Source organism: Anser cygnoides, chromosome 11 (assembly GCF_040182565.1).
Source record: "Anser cygnoides isolate HZ-2024a breed goose chromosome 11, Taihu_goose_T2T_genome, whole genome shotgun sequence".
In the NCBI taxonomy this organism is placed as follows: domain Eukaryota; kingdom Metazoa; phylum Chordata; class Aves; order Anseriformes; family Anatidae; genus Anser; species Anser cygnoides.
In genome coordinates, this window is record NC_089883.1 from 9,161,773 (window position 1) to 9,181,950 (window position 20,178).

General features: G+C 42.3%; 1 protein-coding gene across 6 annotated transcripts in view; it reads left to right on the plus strand.

The window, feature by feature from the left end:
* The window catches only part of CEMIP (cell migration inducing hyaluronidase 1), a 108,756-nt gene that overhangs the window by 50,658 nt on the left and 37,920 nt on the right, over window positions 1-20,178 (plus strand). Inside the window, exons 1-11 of one of the 6 annotated variants that reach the window (XM_067003789.1) lie at window positions 1,451-2,615; window positions 3,537-3,644; window positions 5,836-5,988; window positions 6,674-6,812; window positions 7,599-7,835; window positions 8,232-8,411; window positions 12,006-12,076; window positions 12,837-12,932; window positions 13,560-13,681; window positions 15,907-16,048; window positions 17,091-17,282. In XM_067003789.1, coding sequence (XP_066859890.1) covers window positions 3,569-3,644; window positions 5,836-5,988; window positions 6,674-6,812; window positions 7,599-7,835; window positions 8,232-8,411; window positions 12,006-12,076; window positions 12,837-12,932; window positions 13,560-13,681; window positions 15,907-16,048; window positions 17,091-17,282 — 1,408 coding nt within the window. In that variant the 5' untranslated portion in view covers window positions 1,451-2,615; window positions 3,537-3,568. Of the gene's footprint in view, window positions 1-1,450; window positions 3,645-5,835; window positions 5,989-6,673; window positions 6,813-7,598; window positions 7,836-8,231; window positions 8,412-12,005; window positions 12,077-12,836; window positions 12,933-13,559; window positions 13,682-15,906; window positions 16,049-17,090; window positions 17,283-20,178 lie in introns of those variants that run through there. The other 5 variants (XM_067003791.1, XM_048071909.2, XM_048071912.2 and 2 more) reach the window with 5 other exon arrangements.

Sequence of the window (20,178 nt, forward strand, 5' to 3'; positions counted from 1 at the left end):
CCGTCAAGCCCTGCTTGACGTACCAGAAAGGAGACTCTTCTTCCGCAGGTGCTGAAGGCACATCCTCTAAAGTGCATCAAGCCAGTCTTAAAAAGCACCTCAAAATACCCAATATCAGGAGTTACTTTCTTAAAATTCTGGTCACAGGCTTGGCTGGTTGACCCCCAAGTCCTGCAAGGTGCTGAGCCCAGGCAAGAGCCTGCCCGTGCTGCCCTGGAGGGCTCAGCTCTGCCACCCAGGCTTTGGGGTGTCCACAGGACTCCACCATGAAGCCTGGGACAACCCGGCTTCCTCAAAGCATTTCTTCACTGTTTTACCCCCAGGACTGTCTGCTCTGTGCTGCCTCCAGCATTAAATCCTCATGGAGCACAGTGGATGGGGATTCCTATCTACGCAGTGTGCTTTCTAGTACAGTATCACTGCTGACACCTGCAGTAGCAGCCAGCTGGGGACTAATGGTTTCCTGTATCTACTTTTAGCATTGTCTGCCACTATTGTTCACTCTTTGGCAAGATCCAGCAGCTGGGAATCATTTCAGAAAGTCTGCCTCGCCAGATCCAGGGATATGAGTCCCACTTGCCATTGCCAGGCAGCTTTTAATGGCGAGATGAAAAAGCTTTTCTCACCCAGGAGAGGCATTACAGACGGTGTTTTAGAAACACTGGAGATGATAGACTCAGGAGGACACTTGCACGGCCCTTGGGCTCTCAGAGTGCCCAAATCCGTGGGGAGATTTGTTGACAGAGCGGGTTACATCAGAGCTGAACTCAGCGACGTGGCGCCTGTTCAAGGAAGATGTAGTGCGATTGCTGTGTTCCCATGCGGCTCGGAGCACTGAGCTAACGCAACGGCTCTCTGGCAGGAGGCAGCTGCTCCTGAACCCTCTCCAGCAGGAGACATTAATGGAAAGAGTCACTATCCCTTCCCTATCCCTTCCTCCTCTTATAGCTAATAGTAAAATCAAGCATGTCGCCGTTTGTGCCTAGTGTCTGGGGAAGATGCTTAGCTGAGAGCCTTTGCAGGAAAATTCCTGAGATGACTGTCCTCCAAACCACACTTTACCGGCACTGGGTTAGTCAGAGCTGAATCAGAGGAGTCAGCGCTAGCAGCAAAAGCACTTCTCCTTGGCCCTGTCAGCTCTCAGCCTTTCCAACCTGAGTGCCAGTTAATACTAACATTGCAATGAACTCAGGCTCACGGAAAGCTGAATCAAACACCCTGCTTCCGCCACAAAATAAGCAGGGTATTCTTTGAACTGTGGCAGATCAGACACTAGAAAAATATTGGAGTCCCGCACACAACCGATGCCTCCAAAAAATGACATGAATTTCCAGCGTGTGATTGTTTGTTTTGCTCTCTGCCGATGAGGATGGATGTAATCAGGGAAGCGGTCCCCTGGGAGCAAGCAGGGATATAAAAGCAGAAGCCATTTTGCACAACGGTGGTAAGTACCATGCAGTTAATGGCTTTAGAGAAAGCAAAGGCTGTGAGATTTCTTATACCTACAATGTTTCTTATTTCCTACCAGTTTGCTACAGGTTGCTGTCAGAACAAGACCATAAAATGTGCGGATTATTGCTCTCACCTGGCAGAGACACTCCTCAGAGTTTGCAGGTTTTAGTGGTCCAGAGACAAGAAATTTCTTTACCACCTACAAAGTGAAAGGAGAGCAAATGCATGCCGTCACTGTCAAAAATTCAACCCATTTTTTTTATTTCTGTGAATATCATCCGATTATGTTTTATGACCGATACCTCACCGGTTGGAACCTGGCTTTATGCAGCACTAGCACACAGCTGTGCCTGCGCCGTAGCAAACGCTGCCTGCAATGACCAGCCTGTGGTATTACCAGTTGTTCAGCTTTTCTCTGTCGTTAAAGCAGAATCTAGCGATTGGGTTTGCAGATTATACTGTGTAGTAATGGCTAATAAATCTTGACATTTTCATGGTGACTGCTGTACTTTGGGCATACCGCTAATAATGTTCCTTTAAAAGAGCCCAGGCTTATCAAACATTGATGGTTAATGCTGTTAAAATGTCAGACACGTGCAGCCTGGTTCTGGCACAAATTCCATGGCGACGTTATTGCTCCCCGATAATGTATATCATTCGAAGTTATAGCGTTACTAAGTGCATTCCTCTTTTCTACTGCTCTGTAACAGCATTTCAGCACCTGATAAACTGCACCACGTCTGCGCTGTGACCAGAGCTCACGGCTGTCAAGTACACTACACCAAATCAAGGAAACATTTTCCTCCGGGAATATTTCCTGACAAATCTGGTTCTAATGCTATTTTTAATACAGTCATTGGATTACATGTGGTTTGAACATACCACTGCACCTCGAGCTGTATCACCTCTAGGAAGACTACAGACATGTGTTCTGCATATCTACACTGTGAAATTGGCTCCAGTCTAAACCTTGGTTTCTTGCCTATCTTTTTCTTATGTTTTTTTGTTTGTTTTATATTAACAAGTGACATGAAAAATAACACGTGTTTTTTCACCCTGAAGAAACTGGGGCACCCTGGAATTTCATTCAATTGCTTTTTTGGCGTCTAAGCTGTGCAATGTATACATTTATCGTATTTCATCAACGTGATGTGACATGGCAGGTACAAATAAGTTTCTTCAATATTCTTCAAATGCTGGCTTACATGATAAAATCTAGCAGATCCTTGGACTGTGTGTGAATTTTAAATAGTGCTTTATGAGTACGGAGCATTGAACGCTTATAGCAGTGAGTCTTTGTGCCTTGGTGTGACCATGTCAATAAATTGCCATGAGCTCAGGCAGAATTGCAGAATTGATCACTTGAGCTTGTTGGAGAGAATCCCATTAATTCTAACCTTGACTTTCATGACACTACTTGTTTGTTTGGCCGGGACTTGGCTATGGTAGAAACAAAAACAATATTGGGTAGATTGGTTTCAAAAGCAGTTTTTGGTTTTGCAACAAGATTCTGGGCTGGCAGACTAAACAGACAGGTCTGAAATCCAAGAAACTGCACGCTTCAGACTGGAAGCTTGAGTGCAGTTTGAGCTTGGGGGTGCACAAAACAGGGTTGCTGAAGATGTGTGGGTAGTTTGGGGGGAGGAAGGTGCCACCGAAAGGTTACTTTGTGCACATTTGTCACTCTGCAAACACCTTTGCTGTTGTGTTTCATTACTTTTTTGCACATGTGATTATTCAGCCCTAGAGAGTCCTGACGCTGGATGTGTTTATATTACATTCCTAAGACATTTTTGGTTACATCTGGTGGTTGCTTTCTGAGTGTCTATTTGGATTCCCGAGTGGGTTTATCCTAAGCCAAACAAAAGGTGAAGAGCTGCCCTTGGCTCCTTGCTCTGTTTGGGCTGGTCCTGAAGCGGCTTGAAGGTGTTCTTAGTCACAGAGCCAGCTGGGAGTGGAAGTGGGCTGTCATAAAGGCGCACACAACGTGTCTCTGGGTGGCGAGCAGTTTCTGCATGAGCTAGAACAAAAAATAAATAAATAAAAATAAAAAGCCACACTTTCTTGATATTCTGTCTCCACAGGTATCAACCCAGAGAATTTTGCATCCTGAAGCATGGCTCTACCTACCTCCAAGCACCTGGCAGAAAACTTCATTTTCCTTCTGTTTGTAGTTTCCTTTGCAAGCACAGGTAAGTCTTCCTGTTACAGGGGGGGTTAAGGCGTGGTTTGTAACACTGCCTTTAAAAAAAGACATTGCTGGTCTAGATTGAGCAACTTTTCACTCTTTGATCCAAATTCTTATAAAAAAGCCAAGGACAGGGTGAAAAGCTCAGGAGAAAAACAGTTTTCTGATGTCTCAATACTCCTTCATTTGGGCAGCTGGAGTGGCAAAGAGTGAAATTTCTGAGCAGGTGAAAATATCCCCAGGGAGCCTTCAGCCCCAGCTACGTATTCTTAAAACAAACCCCAATCCAACAAACTGCCACAAAGAAATAACAAAGGAAACCTCAAGTCCTAATAGCTGTGGCTGTGGGTGGTGAGCAGTTTGCTGCTTTGTCCAAGTGCAGATGTGGAGACCAAAAAGCTCTGGGGTGGCACATCCCTGCCCTTGGTTTTGACTGTTATAAGCAGTCCTTATCCCAAATGGTTTCAGAGGAAAGGGAAGCTGGAAATACATATTCTAAATGGATTTATTTGGGGCGGTTGCCTTTGTTTAGAACAAAGAGACCATATGTCTTGCCCCAAATGCCGCATCTGCATGTGGCAACATTTCATTGCCCTTTTTTGGGCCCCTTTGGTCAAGAATTAAACTGTTCAGTTAATTCCTTGTGCTGGGTAAAAGTTGCCCTCTTATTCCCCAGAAGACCAGGTGAGTAATAATCCAGGCTGGAGGGTGCCTGATGGGCTGGCAGGAGGTGCTCAGCCCTCCGGTGGCTCTGGTGCAGCGGGTGTGGGTGCTGTGCTCTGCTCCTTCTCCCTGGTAGGAGCAGGTTACCTTGAACAGCTGGTATTTAATGGGGCCAATTCTGTAGTTTTCTTAAAGCTTGAATCTGGTGGAGGAATCAATCAGAGAGGGAACTGAATGCAGACGGACAATTTTGTTTCTATTTGCTGTGGAATTGCAGGTGGCCCTCGCGTTTCACAGCGAGAACACACAACAGCCCTCCACCAGCTGCACCAGCACCCAGACAGGTTTCCTTGCGTGGATCCACAGGGCTGTCCTCGCATTAGGATGCTGACTGACAGCATTAGTATCCATGAGGAAAAAAACAACTAACAAATAAAAACTTTACTAAGTGCAGAACCATAATCCTGCTGAAGTCAGGGGGTTCATCCCACTTCTATTGCCACCTATTTGTGGTTCCTGTAATTTTGCTATGGTGTTTTTGTTTTAAAGGATAGAAATTGGAGAGCTGGTGAGAACTCCCAAGCCCTTCTGATGGCAGAGCTCCTTGTTCAAACTTCCACTGACCTCAGCTTCCTAGGATTAGAACAGTTTCTGCCCTCAGAAAATATGCATCCCCCATGGGACTCTTGCACTTGTGAAGTTGTGTTGATTAGAATAAGATGTGAGACTCACATATCGAGTGAGATTATATCAGGGAAATATTTTATCTTAAGTAAATATTTATGACATGAGACTTGGATTTGGTATGGGAGCAGTTTAGCTAACACGTCACAGCAGCCTGTAATCAAATATGTACGCAGAGATGAGTGATGTGTGTAATCAAAGAGAATGAGTCCTTATCTCTTCTGTCTGAAAAAGCTTATGAAGCTGGAGTCTCTCTCTTGTGGGATTTCTGTTTCTGGATCGATTGGTAATTCTTTAGTGTGTGGTGCTTTTGTGATAATTTGAGCACTATTATTTCCTGTCCCCACTAAAAACACAGTATGCAAACCGATTTCAATATCCTTTTTACCTTAAACAAAGTATTTCAAACCTCACAAGTTTTTGGGGGGCATTAGGTAGCCTTTTTAAAGGTGGCTCCTGTTTTAAGCTTTTGTCAACATCTTCCCTGAGCTTGTGAAAGGCTTTTTGTCAGGACAGGTATGAACAGAGCTGAATGTCATTGTAGGAAGGGCTTTATTCCAGCCTTTTCTCCAGTGGTTTTCTGGAAACTGCATCCTTGACATGGCTCCTTTGCATCCAGCAGTGGGTTTTTCCATGCTTCCAGAAAACAGAAGATCATGCAGCTTAAACTGTTGTTTGTTTTCTTTTGGTCATGACCCAGAGGGACACTGCTGCACTGAGTTATCGCTGTGTTCCAGGGAGGCAGCCAAGGGGGGGTACGAGACTGGTGCTTAAAGATGCCCAGATGTGGAGCTCTCTGTCTTGCACCAAACATGTGGCAACTGTCTTCACTCTCCACTTCTATCCAGCAGAAGCAGCTGTGACATGTCCTGATAAGGATCCTGAGCTACAAAACTGGAACCCAGGTCACAATGAAGAAAACCGCGTTGAAATCCGTAATGGCAGGAAACTTCTTCTCTCTTCTTCTGCAACTGTCCACTCAATCCACATCGCTGATGGAGGTAAAACTTGCTTCCTCCAAGGCAGTCAGGCTGGGCGAAGAGTGCTTTCCCCTACGGCTATTTAGATCACCCTGTCTCATGCTGGGAGAGCTTCCTGTTCCTTGCCGAGAACTGGGTGGCTGCTGGACAAGCCCAGCTTTAATTTGGTACAAGGGTGGGTGGTAGCTGAGATGCTATCAGTCCTGCAGCCATTATAATTAACCTACTCGTCATCCTTTCTGGAGAATTTACAAAAGCACTTATATGTACTGGTTTTTATTCCACAATTTGCTTCAAAAAACATGTTTTACTAAATTATTGTTCTGGTAACATAAGGCAGTCGTTGTGTTCTCAGGATCTCAGGACAGAGCAGATACATACGGGCTTCCCTGTCTCTAAGGACAGAGTCATAGCGTTGCTGGTGACCGTTAGCACAAATAGCTTTTATTCATCTTGACTCTGAATTTCTGTCTCAGTTTTAAATGAATCCTATTCCAAGCAAATCTTAATTGCACTCTTCAAGAGTTGGACTGAGTAAAAAAAATTTACTGTCTTTAGGATTTCTATTGAGAGCTGTTTTGTGAAAAATGGACAGAATTTTTCAAAAATTTAGATGAGAACCCAGCACTGGTTTTAGCACAATGATGTCACAATCTCTGATGAGCTTCTGTATGTTAAAGCAAATGTCATAACCTTTTCTACTTAGGAAAATTGGTCATTAAGGATGATGTGCAGCCTATCATTTTGCGTACTAGACATATACTCATCGAAAATGATGGAGAGTTGCATATCGGCAGTGAAATGTGCCCTTACCAAGGCAATGTGGTTATCATCTTGTATGGGCGGTATGTATGCACGATAAAATATTATCTTAGAACTTTCCAGTATCTCTCTTCCACAACAGGGAACAAAATGTTCCTTAAAATTACATTTTCTCAGATGTATTTATCATTTATGTTTTGTAAAAACTTCAGTAGCTTGTTAAACAATTTAAATGGCCTTTAATAATTGACAGTTTTGGTTCTGGTTTCAAATCTACTGGGAGATGAACACTGGGGTATTCAGGCATGCCAGAAAATCAGCTGCAGTCAAGTTGATTCATAGATTTTCCAGAATAGGCTTAAAGCCTAAACATTCATTTTATTTTGAAAATTCTCCTCCCTAAGCATCCTTTCATTCTGCATGAGAGTGAGAACTAGGTGAGCCAAAGGATAAGACATTTATGTCTTGCAGATTAGTACAGGATCTCTCAGCTTTTCAAGGATGCCAAACTCATTTTTAACAGCCACTAAGGCTTACCAAGTCCTGGTTAGGGTCCTAACTTCCTATGGAATTCAAGAACATAGCTGTGTTGTTCATTCTGGGCTTCAGGCCTCCTCAGGCCTGAATATAATGAAAATAACACATATAATTTGAGTTCCAGATTGCTCCTGGTCCATAGTTGCTAGTATTATTTCAAATAATTTATTTACTGTAGAGCATGAGCAGTTGCCAATTCTTAAGGTCATTGAAAAAAATGCTTTACAATTCATGATGCTTCTCTCGTTGGGCTATAGCAGAACAAGGGCAGAGGCTTCTTGACTGTCAGATACAAAACCAAAATTGAATCTTTTCTTCCCTTCCTGTTGCAGAGCGGATGACGGCAGCCAGCCAAATCCCTACTTTGGGCGGAAGTACATTGGAGTGAGTAAGGGTGGCACTCTCGAGATCCATGGAAAGAAAAAACTGTCCTGGACTTTCTTAAACAAGACTCTTCATCCTGGTGGCATGGAAGAAGGCGGATACTACTTTGAAAGGAGCTGGGGCCATCGGGGTGTCATTGTCCATGTCATCGACCCAAAGACGGGGGCAGTTGTCCATTCGGATCGGTGAGTGACTTTACAGCTGTCTAGATTTGTGGGTCTTTGGGAACAAGTTGGGAACAGCTTCTCAGCAAGCTCAGAAGCATGTGGTTTAGCATCTAGTTCAAATGGGTGTTGCTGTCTCTATATGCAATTCTTTCTAGATCACCGATCTCCAAACCCAAACAGCAAAATAGCGAATAGTGTCATTTTCTTACTATTGTGTTAACTGGAGCTTAATTGATTTGCTTTAACAGAAACCTGTAAACTCTCAGACAAGTGTTTTTCCAATGCTATAATATCATTGTTGTAAACAATACAAAAAGGTTATTTATTTATAGCAGTTGCTTTTTAGTACTGTGGTGCTTGTTAGAGCTGCAATGATCACTGAAGTAAATGTTTTTTGTTTTTTAATCACTTTAGGTTTGATACCTACAGAGCAAAAGAGGAAAGCATACGTCTTGCCCAGTATTTGGGCAGAGTTGCAAATGGCATGATCCTGTCAGTTGCTGTGAACGATGAAGGATCTAGAAACTTGGACGACTCGGCCAGGAAAGCAATGACCAAACTGGGCAGCAAGCATTTCCTCCACCTTGGGTTTAGGTATGTGCCAGTCCTGCCAGTTCTCCCAGCACAGAGGCTTTATTATGCTCCTCAGATGTCCAAATAATTCCACTTTCTCAAAGGCACAAAGTTCTTTCACATGGAAAAAAAAAAAAAAAAAAGAGGGAAACCTTTCAACATGAAGTTTTAGCAGCTAATTAGATAGTTTAAGATGCACTCAGTGTCTATATTGGGTATTTTTATTAGCAGATTGAGGAAAAGCATATGATTTGTATTAAAAATATGATTTTCCAAGATATTATTCCCTTACAAGTTACTCATTCCTATTTATTTTCATGTCATCCCCCAAAGATTTAAGAAGCATATCCATGTACCTACAATGGATTGAATGGCCTGAATGTTAAGCAGGGTAGGATAATAGGCCTGTAACCCTGGCTAAATACATTATAGACATGCATACAGCTTGCTCATCAGCTTGTCCAATACATATTTAGAGACTTGTGCAGCACAGAAATTTAGCATGCATGAATTTATGCTGTGAACCATTCTGTGGCCAATACATTGTCTGTGTTGGCGCACACACTGATGAGAATATTTGCTATTTATCCAACAGTAACCATTATAATTGTGTGTGATTATCTGAATTTATGTAGGCTTGTTTGTTTGTTTAAGAGGATGTCTGTCTCTCTGTGGACAATGGTCTGTACAGACACTGAGGGTCACTGCAGAACATGAAAAAAAAGAAATCTGCTTTGTAGGGAGAAGTGATTTAGAAGAGCAGCCTGTGGGAGCAGACAAGTGTCAGTTGGACAAGATTTGGAGTAGTTGGTGAAGAGGTTGTGTAAAATACTACAGGGACTTCTGTGCACCAGGTAGAGGATTTCAAAGAAACAAGGCTGCAAAATAGTGTCCAGACACAGGCTATCTCCATCAGTGCAACACTTCCTCTCAGATACCCAGAACCCATATTAAAGCCCAGGAGCCTGCTGGTTTCTTTTTAAAGACTAAAATTAGGGAAACAGAAAAAGATTTTCAAACATTATACTTTTTTTCCAAGCCTGCAAGAGGAAAAAAAATGATGGTTTTCTCATATGTTTATAAAAGTAAATTGTTCTTGATGGTGGTGTTTTAATGCTAATTTCTCACTTTGCTGTAAATGCTTACAATGGAAATACCATAGAAATTCATGTATTAAAGTGTGACTTTCTGCATCACTACTGTATGTATTCAGAAAGCTAATCCTTGTCATGCTGTTATCTCTAATTCCACAATAATTCCCTATATAAATAGTAGAGACATTGTGGGTACCATAATGTAGTAGTAGTTGGTCACCATTATCTCTCACCAGAGTACCGGTGCGTGCAAAAATACTCATATCACGGTGTGTTTTTTTTAAAGATTGTATTTTTAGGGGTGTTCTTAGTGTATAAGTTCAACAGCTTTGAAAAAATATCCAAATTGCAGCCAGGACCTGCTCACTGCCTAGCACCAGGGGGTTGCTGGCCAGTCCCACCTAACCCCCTGCCGACGTCTGAGGCTGGCCCTGGGCATCACTGAGACAAAGATGGTGTAAGCAAGGTAGCAATTTGAGATAGGGACATTCTATGTCACATTTTGCGAGGTGCCATGTGAGTCAGGCTGTTGAGCCATAGGCTGGGTGGTTTTCTCATGGAGGCGTTGGAGGGAGTTACTTGGCCAAATTCCTGCCTATCTCCAGTTGCCCCATATTCAACCAGATTGTGAAGTTGTGCAAATCCCGGTTGCTGCAGAAGAGCCAACGAGCAATGCTGATTTTTCAAAAAAATTTCTGTGCTCCTGGCATCTCTTTCAGTTGCCTATTCTCTCTGAGCCCAGGACATTAGGAATGAAAGGAAAATCTTGCATTCATCCTCTATTGTTGTCCTTTTGAAAAGTGAATTTGCTCTTTAAGCATGAGTTTTTTTTTTATTTCTTCAAATAATAAATTAAAGAAAGCCTTTCAGCACTTGATGACACAGTTGTTCTCTTTGGAACCCTACCCAAATATCACTGGTTTGGCTCTGGACTTACTGGTCCCTTCATTTCAAATAGCCAAAACAGATTGCTTGTGTTTTTACATGTTAGGGTTGAATGACTTTAGGACTGTTTTGTGTGATAAACTGACTCTGGGATAAACAAGTACTGTAACATATGAAATGGGACCAAACCTTGAGCTGCAAAACTAGCTAGCTTCTTATTCTTTAGGTTTATTTTTAGATTTATTTTGTTTATTTATATATTTTTTTTCCACTTGTTTTGAATTTGGTGACCAAAAAAAAAAAAAAAAAAAGACATATCTTTCGTGCTGAGTGATAAAGTGTCCTTCCTCCCCCTGTCCCCTCCCCTCCCTGGATGGGGATCATAGCCCGGCAGTGCCGCTGGCAGTTGGCACAGGGGCAAGTTTTCCAGCAGGAGCATCTGGCTGGCTGGCAGGCTCCCGAGGCAGTTGTGTGTTGGCAGCTTCCCCCGAGCCTGTCCTGTGCTGGGGCTGAGGACGCGCCGCCGGGACTGCCATGCTTCGGGGAGCCACAGCCGCTGAATGGCCGTGAACCTCGGCAAAGCCCAGGGGTGATCTCTGCGTGCTATCTGTCAGTGTCTGTCTGTGTTTTCTTCCGAAGTCCCAGGGCGGTTTGTAACTTCACTTACACCAGGCAGATGGTAAATGGAAGGTGACCTGCAAGACTCAAGGGTGAATCTCGATGCTATTGAAATCACCGAGTGTTTTTACCAATAGAGACATGATTTAATCTGTGGGCTGTTTGCTAAATCCAGGGTAAGGGTGACAGTCTCCCTACCACCCTAAAAGCATATTTGTTATTCTGTTAGTCATGAAGAGCAGATACGTCAGAATTTCTTCTACTTCAAAGACAAAACTCCCTCCTGACCCTCATTAATTGGGTTCACCTCCGGCGCTGGGAGGTACTTTAGTCTCTGTCTCCATTGCTTACTCGACCATGTGTTCATTTTCCAGTGTTGCTGATGGATATTGGGCCTGCTGAACCAATAACAGCCAGGCAGTAATGAACTGATTTCTGACACAGGATCAGATGGGAACAGACAATTCAGACTTATAAACCTTTGTCCTTGTTCAATGTTCAAAATGAGGAAACTAGATAACCAGAGACAATCTAGGTATTTTTTATTGCCCTTTGCAAGCCTGTCTATCTATTAGAAATTCTCATGGGTCATTCCAAAGACAATTGTGATATACAAGGTTTCAGAACGAGCTAGATTTACTTAAGCAGAACTGGCTTTTTTCATGTTTTTTAGTGCACACACACACACAAAAGAAAGATTTTCAGACTCCCTAAGGAGTTGCTGGTGTCCTATGTGTCTGTCACACACAAGCCTCTTTAAACACTCATTTAAAAGAGAAACATGCGTGTTGTACACCTGTATTAAGAAGGGATTTGTCTTTGAAATTCCTCATCTTATAATATATTTACTGAAGAAATACGAAGTCTTAAGATATTTTTAATTTTAACCAAACTCCCTGTCACATCAATCAGACTGTTTTGAGTGAGGTGCCCCTGAGAAATTCAAGAACGTTATGCCGTGAAAAATATGCATCTTGTACATGACATAAATTGATCGTTTCTCATTTTGATTTTCTAGGCACCCGTGGAGTTTTATTACTGTTAAAGGAAATCCCTCCTCTTCTGTTGAAGACCACATTGAATATCAAGGTAATTCACGCACAAAATGCTGGCTTGACATTATCTACGGAAGTTACTGGAGTTATGGATGAGACTAATTTTGTCAATGGCATTTTCAGTTGACATTGCATTACACGAAAGCTGTAAACAAATGATGGTTTGGAATATTTAATTAATGCTCTTTTGATATTTTAATACTTTCCATTAATGCAGCTGAAGCAGCAGAGTGTGGGGTATAACCTGTGTTATCTGAACCGTCAGGTAACAGGCGTGATCCTACCCCAGCGTAAATCCTTGTAACTCTGTTGAGCTCAGACTCTGCCTTCCGCTTTGACACAAAGCTATGGAACAAGCCCACTTTGCATCAGCTGAAAAATTGATCAGCGTATCCTGCTTTGGTAGCCTCAAAAACTCCCACAAAACCATTTTGTTGCTAGCTGAAATCTTTTGAGGCTTGCTGTGGCTTTTCATGACATTTTCAAGAGCAGCTAACAACATGGCTTAGTACAGTACCAAATAAAAATAGCAAAATATAACAAATAATTGGGTTTTGTAGTTTTTTTTTTTTAATACCCTCTTGAATTTTGAAGATTTTTCCTCCTGATTGTCCAGGCAGTTATGAGTGTCTGAAGCCTCATTCCAAAATCAATAACTTTCTCTGGAAGCTTTGCAGGGCTAATTCTGGATAATATACCCCAAATACACAGATATACACACAGACAATTGCCTATTCATTTCTGACATTTATTGAGTTCTGACATTTATTTATTTACCATTTTTTTAAAAACAGGTCACAAAGGGTCAGCTGTCGCCAAAGTATTCAAACTATTCAAAGCTGAGAATGGAGAACTTTTTAATGTCTCTTCGACTAGTGAGTGGGTTCAAGGTAAGAGGTCTGTTTGCTGTTTAACTCAGTAGTAGAGTTGAAAAATGCTGTGAACCATCCTTTTCACTACAATACTTTACCATTTGGGAAGAGTGGACTTGCTAGTTGCTATTTATGTTGCTACTAGTGCAAGTAAAGTATGTGCACAGATTCTTTCCCCAGTTGTCTCCAGGACTTGCTGGATAACTAGCATCTATTTTCCTCTGCTGCCATGGGTATGAAATTCCATCTCACATGATCTAAGAGATCACACACAACCTCTTATTTCTTTTGAATGCATAGTCATCATGTCCATGTATCAGACAACATACAATAACTGACTGAAACTTGATCTGAAAATCCAAAAAGGCAGCTAAGGAAGACTCGGATCCAAAATCCATAACTATTAATAATGCTAATACTACGTACTCCAGTTATGTAGCTTTTAATAATTCCTCTCTCCCTTGGCTGTTTGCACTTCCCAGAATCATAGAAGTGGCTGACAGACTGGCAGGAAAAGGCAGGAATCAGATCATCAGCGAAGAAACTTGTGAATTATATCTGAGATCAAATTATGCTTCACGCATTTTTGCAGCATTCATTAAGCATGACTTTCAAATGACTTTTCTTGTTTGCACTTGTTTCCAGATGTAGAATGGACAGAGTGGTTTGAGAAGCCTGATAAAGCAAGATCTAAGGACATGGAGAAGCTTTCTGACTTCAAAGCTGCTCATCCTGATAAAATCTGTAGGCAACCCATTGATATCCAGGTAGGCTAGCTTACTGCTTGCTTTGAAGAGACAGGCTGAGTCCTCTGTGGGGTGACACTGAACCCCCAATAATATTGTGCTTGTCAGTAAATCTTGTTTCTAAACAAAGGACATTGTTTATTTTGTTGCTCTAATACATAACTGACCAGATCTGGTATGCAGTCTTGTGTCATTTTGAGACAAAAGTTTATAGAATTAAGCTCCTTTCAGTAAATTCTGGCTTCTGGCATGGAAAGGAGTACAGATGGGGTCATAGACAGCACAGATGCTATCATGAAATATGTGGTTCCCCAGTGGAAGATTACAGGAAAAAAATACGTGAAAATTTCAAAGTTTTTAAATGGTCCTGGAATGGACCCTCCCTAAAAAATTAATCACAGAATGTAATGAGATGGTAAAACTACCAGCTGTAGTAGGTTGGAAAAAATGTCAGTGAGCTTGCAGCTATTTCTTGGAGTCAGTTGGTTTTTCTCTATGGAAAGAAATTTGAATTCTATTTGGGGCTAAACATTATAATTACACCATCTTGCCAGCATGCTGAGGAGAAATCATATACCTTTTCTGAGACTGCTAAAGCCTCTTTAAGCCAAAAAAAGAAAGCACCAAATCCAAGGCTTTTTTTTTTTTTTTTGGCAAATGCTAGCAATATACTTTGCCTGTCTACCTGCTACAACAACTACCACAGAAGCATCGCCTAGCAAAAGACAATAAAATACTTCATATCTGTGGGAGGCTGAGGTTCCTGCATGCTCTGAACCAGTGGATTTTCCTTACTCACAAGAATGCGGCTATTGAACTAAACGGGAATGCTGACAGTATGAGTGAAAGTTTCCAGGCTAGATATTATAAAGAATCTCCTCTTGAACAGAAAGGAAAAAACTGCCCTACAACTTTCTGCCAGGTCTTAGCAAATCCACATTCATTTCAGCTTCCATATACATGTGTTGGAAGTGACAACTTAGTTCAGAACAGAGGTCAGATGTTCAGTATGATAGGGCTCCTTTTAGCATGTGTATTAAGAAAGAAACAAGAAATATATTCTTCTGCTCCAGTATCAAACCTTTTTTTCCTGTTCTTTTCAATGCCAGTTACTTTTTTTTTCCATGTATATTAAAAGTAAAACAACATTTTTCTAGCTTATCCTGCAGATTTTAGAACAAATCCTCAGGTAGTGCAACCTGGTGTTTCTCATTGCCTTCATAAAATTACATTGATTTATACCAGCTAGCCTGCTCCAACTGCACTGCACACAAAAATGTGAAGATACGATGATAATAACAGAAACACAGTGCAGCCAGAGGCACATTCCTCCAGCTGATGGTGTTGATCCTATACAAGGCAGAAGAGTGGCTGCATTAATGAGGAAGGTCTGCATGAGTGAAAGAATCAGTATAAGGCTCTTCACTGAAAGATGGCTTATCTCCTGCTGCCTTGTCAAAATGCACGTGTTATTTGGATTTCCCGATGCAACGAATTGCAATTTTGTGAAAAGGGCAAGAGAATTGCAAGCTATAGAGCTGCACTGTGAAATTTAACGTGACCCTGAGGGGTGACGTGCCCCAGCAGAAGCACAGGAGCGGCTGCACATCCCACAGCCTCCTCCTCAAGCTGGCCCTGCAGGGTGGTACTTGTATATGAGAAAAGGCCACTTCTTCCTTCTGGTATTATATATATATAGCAAGGGTATTAGAACTGCTTTGATTTTTGATCAGAAAGCAATTAGCACTGATCTATGCAAGGAAAAAATGAGAACAGATTCCCCCCACTGCATTCTTCTGCAAGGTTCAGGCATGGTCCAGCCACCAGCAATGAGAAGAGGCAGTGCAGTAAGAGCCGTGAAAGCACGGGTTCATTTGGGTACAAGCATCTGTGTTCAGTGTTGTCATCTGACCTCAAACGAATGGCCAGAGCAAATCTAGGGCACCAAGACCAGATGTGAGTGAAGCTCAGAGTACTCCTCCCAAAAAAAGCACATGGTCTTAATATAGATATAGGAGAAACATACACCTAGCAATAATCTCTGCTGTCTGCACATAAAATAGCTGCGCTGGAGCACCAGCTGGGATGGCAGCTGGATAGTACACGCAACAGTCATCCTGTTTTGTTATGTAACTGTTGTGCATCACCCAAAACAAATCGAAAGCCTCTTATAATGACATTGATATGTCAGTGAATTCCCTTTAACTAAGTGTATCTCTAATTTTACATTCCTATTCTCATTCCAGGCAGTGACACTTGATGGAGCTAATTTAACAACCGAGGTTTTCTACAAGAGTGGCCACGACTATCGGTTCCTGTGCCATGGCAAGGACCAGACAGGCGAAGGTTGCCGGAACTACAGAGTACGGTTCCTGTGTGGCAGCTCTGGTACGTGCCCCATGTCTGAAAGTCAGATTTCTTGTGCCCTTCAGAGGAGCAGCTCTCCCTCCTCTGGTATGGCTGCTCCAGGCTGGAAGCATGAATGCATCCCAGAGAAAGAAAATCCGTCTGAGGAACTTGAATTTTGTGTAGTATTTTTGCTTCTGATATCTAAAACCGTATGGTCTTCTCCACTGAGCACTTCACTTGATGCTATAGGTATAAACCAGTATATACAGACAGTGTAGGTATAATCCAGACCAGGGAACAGCAGAAACACTGCCTTCCGATGACTGACTATTGTTCAGTGTAAGAACTAGAGTAAGTTCCCAAGCTAAAATTTTGGCTGGGCTGTTGACATGGACGTAGATATAACAGCTGAAGATTTATCTCAGGAAAAATTCCTGAGCCCTAACAGAGGTAGCAGGGTGGTGTCTCAAAAACCCAGCAGTGCCATGGCAAATACTTGGCAAGTCCCTTCCCGTAAATATCTTGACTTTTGCTAAAACATTTTAGGATGACGTATGATTGGTCAATCAGCATGAAAAGACAACAGGTTTTGAAAGTAATACTTTGTTTTGAAGTTACTAATTCCAACACCACTGCCCATAACCTAGCCATGAGACAGGTCATTAGGATACTTCAGTGCTCAGCTGGCGGGAAAAGGAGGGCTGAAGACAGTTGTTTTGCTGGAAAACACAGTCATTATGTTAAAGACCACTTGGCTGCTGTAAATAACAGTGCCCAGTGCCCACATGAGCTGCTGCTAAGTGGGTGTGGTGAAAATGAGCCACTCAGAGCTACATTTAAATTTAGCCATGGGGTTAGTGGAAAATCCACCTGCATACAACTAACAGAAGCCACTTTCTTGTTTGCTTGCTTTTCAAGGCAAAGCTAGTAACGAGCATGATTTGAAGAGTTAACTATCTTAGGAAATTATCATTTTTGGGGGTGTTCCAGGCTTTAAAAAAAAAAAAAAGAGGAAAAAAAAAAGCAGGCACTTTCTGATAAGATTAACTGACTTCTCCACCCTTCCCTTTTGGCTTTTCAGTGAAACCAAAGCTTACGGTAACCATTGACACCAATGTGAACAGCACAGTCCTGAATCTGGTGGATGATGTGAGCTCATGGGAGCCAGGAGACAGAGTTGTGGTTGCAAGCACCGACTACTCCATGTACCAGGCGGAGGAGTTCCAAGTGCTGCCATGCCCATCCTGCAGACCCACCCAGGTCAAGGTAGCAGGTAAGGTGCTCCATCTTGTCATGTTGGTGTTGCATTACATAAATTCTGTCTTTAACATTAAGGAACTCCATTAACTCCATTAATTGCCAAGGTTTGAAAGACACCTGAATTTGACGGCTAGTTTAGGTGATGCTTTTGGGAAACATATGTCTTTCTTGCTTGAAAGTTATTTAATTTGCTTCTGGTTCCTTTCTGCCTTCCCCTTTCATAGCTGATTCCATTGTTTGTCCCCAGGCATATTGCTGAACAGATGTATTTATTTCAGGGATACAAATACAGGCCATGTATCTGAAATGTTCAATTTTGCATTTCTGTATTCGAAAATGTATCAGTTCCTGGAAAGCAGGAAATGAGCACAGCTGATCTGAGCAGCGTGCTAGGGGAGGAGCAGACTGTGAGAGACTGTAGGGCTATGAAGTCATGGATCAGCTGGGTATTTTCCTAAGAAAGTTGTATTTAACAAGAAATTTAATCTCACATTTTAGAAAGACTGTTTGGTACCACTGAAGCTACTGTTTTTCTTTTACTGCATCTCTAGACTGCATTGCTATGAGGTGATGTATTAGCCAAACTTTTCTGGAGCCATGTGGCCAGTGTATTTTGCTGTGCCACAGCACATGGGGAAAGGGAGTCTGCAGATTGCTGACCAAATTGCTCTGAGCACAAGGAGCAGGAAGCTTAGCAGAGTCACAGCATTTTCCTCTTGAAGGTGACTAGCTCAAATCTGTAACAAATTGCTTTCGATGAAAAGACATCACAGGCTAATGACTGTAAAGTCACCTTCAGACACATTTCGATGATGAAGCACAGACTCTTACTGATACGAGCATGAAAGTGAAACCCAGAGGGGGAGATTTGCATCTCCACTTGAGTCTGTGAAGTGGGCTTTTTCTTCCAGAATTAGATTTTGGCACACTAATGAGCAGAACATGGAAACAGCACGAGAACTGTATCTTTTCTGGATAGGCAAATGATTTTTAACTGTCATACTTTACAAAAGCAAAAGTAATTTTACACTCTATGAGTATGTAACAGCTGAAGCCATTTTTAATGGCTGTATTTGTCTGGTGATAAAATATGCACGTTACAGTATCTTTTTCTTACATGCTGGCAATTGCTCTGTGCAGAGGTTTTGTCAGAGTTTACAGTAAGATCTTTCTGAGAAACCGTCAGGGCACTTGGAACATCCAATGCACCAGGGAGTTAGCTGGGTTCTGTGAAATGAGCTACTTCACCATTATCTCTGATGCAACATCTTCTGGAAGGTACGAATGCACTTCCTTTGGCAGCTGCCTTCCCACAGACCTCCAGCCATTCATTGTTGCACAGTCTGAAGGAGAGGTGCTTGTCAGGCCAAGAAAAATGTTATTCACAGTTTGAATGTATCATAGTCTTATGACTTAAAATGACTCGTACTTTCAAAGAAGACACATCTCCAAGTTGGATATTTTTCTTGAGCAACTTTTTGAGCTATTGGAAAAATTGTACCAGACTGGTATGATACAAGTTACATCACGAAGATGATCTTGGAAGATCGTCAGTAAAAATAAAGATGACATATGAATATATCTCTTAAGCTTCCCATAATGTAATAGATCTGAAAATATCAAGTAATTATATTCCTCTTCTTCAACAATGGCAACTAAGTTAGCTTAAGGAAATTAATAAGGGGTTAAAAACTACAAAAAAGTTCGTGCAATTTTCAAGCAGTGGAAGCAGTGGAAACACTTGTTAAAGTAATTGTGCTCTTGGTCTCCAATTACTCTTTAGGAGAATTAGGACATTCCTTTTATTACCACAAATGACATGAGCAGCGGGGCCAAAGTCTGCCTTTACTTATATCCAGGCAACTCCATTGACGTCAATGGGATCTTACTGATTATATAAATCAGGGCAAAATCTGATCCAGTAGTAAAAATTACATCCAACTTTCTTGTAACAAAAGCACATTCACACCAGCAAATAAAATCATCTGCCTGATTCTAAGCTCAGTCCCGATTAAATGAACCTGGGGGAAGGCTAAGCTCTACCCTGAGCTGCTCCATACCCAACCATCGCCTAAAATCACCCAATGCTCTGTGCCATGACACGCAATTAACCAGGATAAGGAGCACTAATGAGCCGGAAGGGGTGGCTGTCTCCATGCCACCGCCCCTCCGGTCTGCCTGCGGCTGCCTGCAGCCTGCACAACCCTGCCCACGGGGCTGTGGGATTTTGGCTGTGCCCTGGCACTGGGATTTGAGGTGCATTCACTGATCGAGGAGGCAAATGCCGGCATGACGAGTGCTTGGCTGGCACTGCAACCAGGCTGTGCACGTGCATGCCTGCAGCTGCTGCCGCTTGGTCGGGTGCTGGCTTCGATGAAACTTGTTGACCCAGAGGCTCAGACGATGTGTGAAAGAAAAATGACGGAGGCAAGCAGACACATAAAGTAGCTGGCAGGCGGGGGGGGGCAGCCCACAGCCTCAGCCCAGGTGAGCATCCGCCCCGGCACAGCCTGTGCTTGTGCAGCCGCGTTGGGCTCTCAGCCGAACGCGGGAGGTACCTGTCATAAATGTCTGCCGTCCTTTCCCGATGTGAAGTATTCAGAGTTGCTTTGCTCTGTTTAGAAAAGGCTTCTACACAGATATATTTATACACAGGGTCTCAGGGGTTGTCATTTGTAATAAGTGGAGTGGCTTGATTTGCCTAAGAGACTTAGTTTAGCAGCTGAGAACTCCAAAATTCTGTCCTTTGAAAGACAAATGATAAAACTGTTCCTTTCCATAATGTTTTTTATTCATTTTAATCTCTATTTTTTTTCCTTTCCATTTCTTTTAAATAAACCTAAATGTCAGATCTGAACTACTTAAGAGTCCCTTTGTTTAAAAAAGGCAGAAAACTTCTCTGTGGAAAG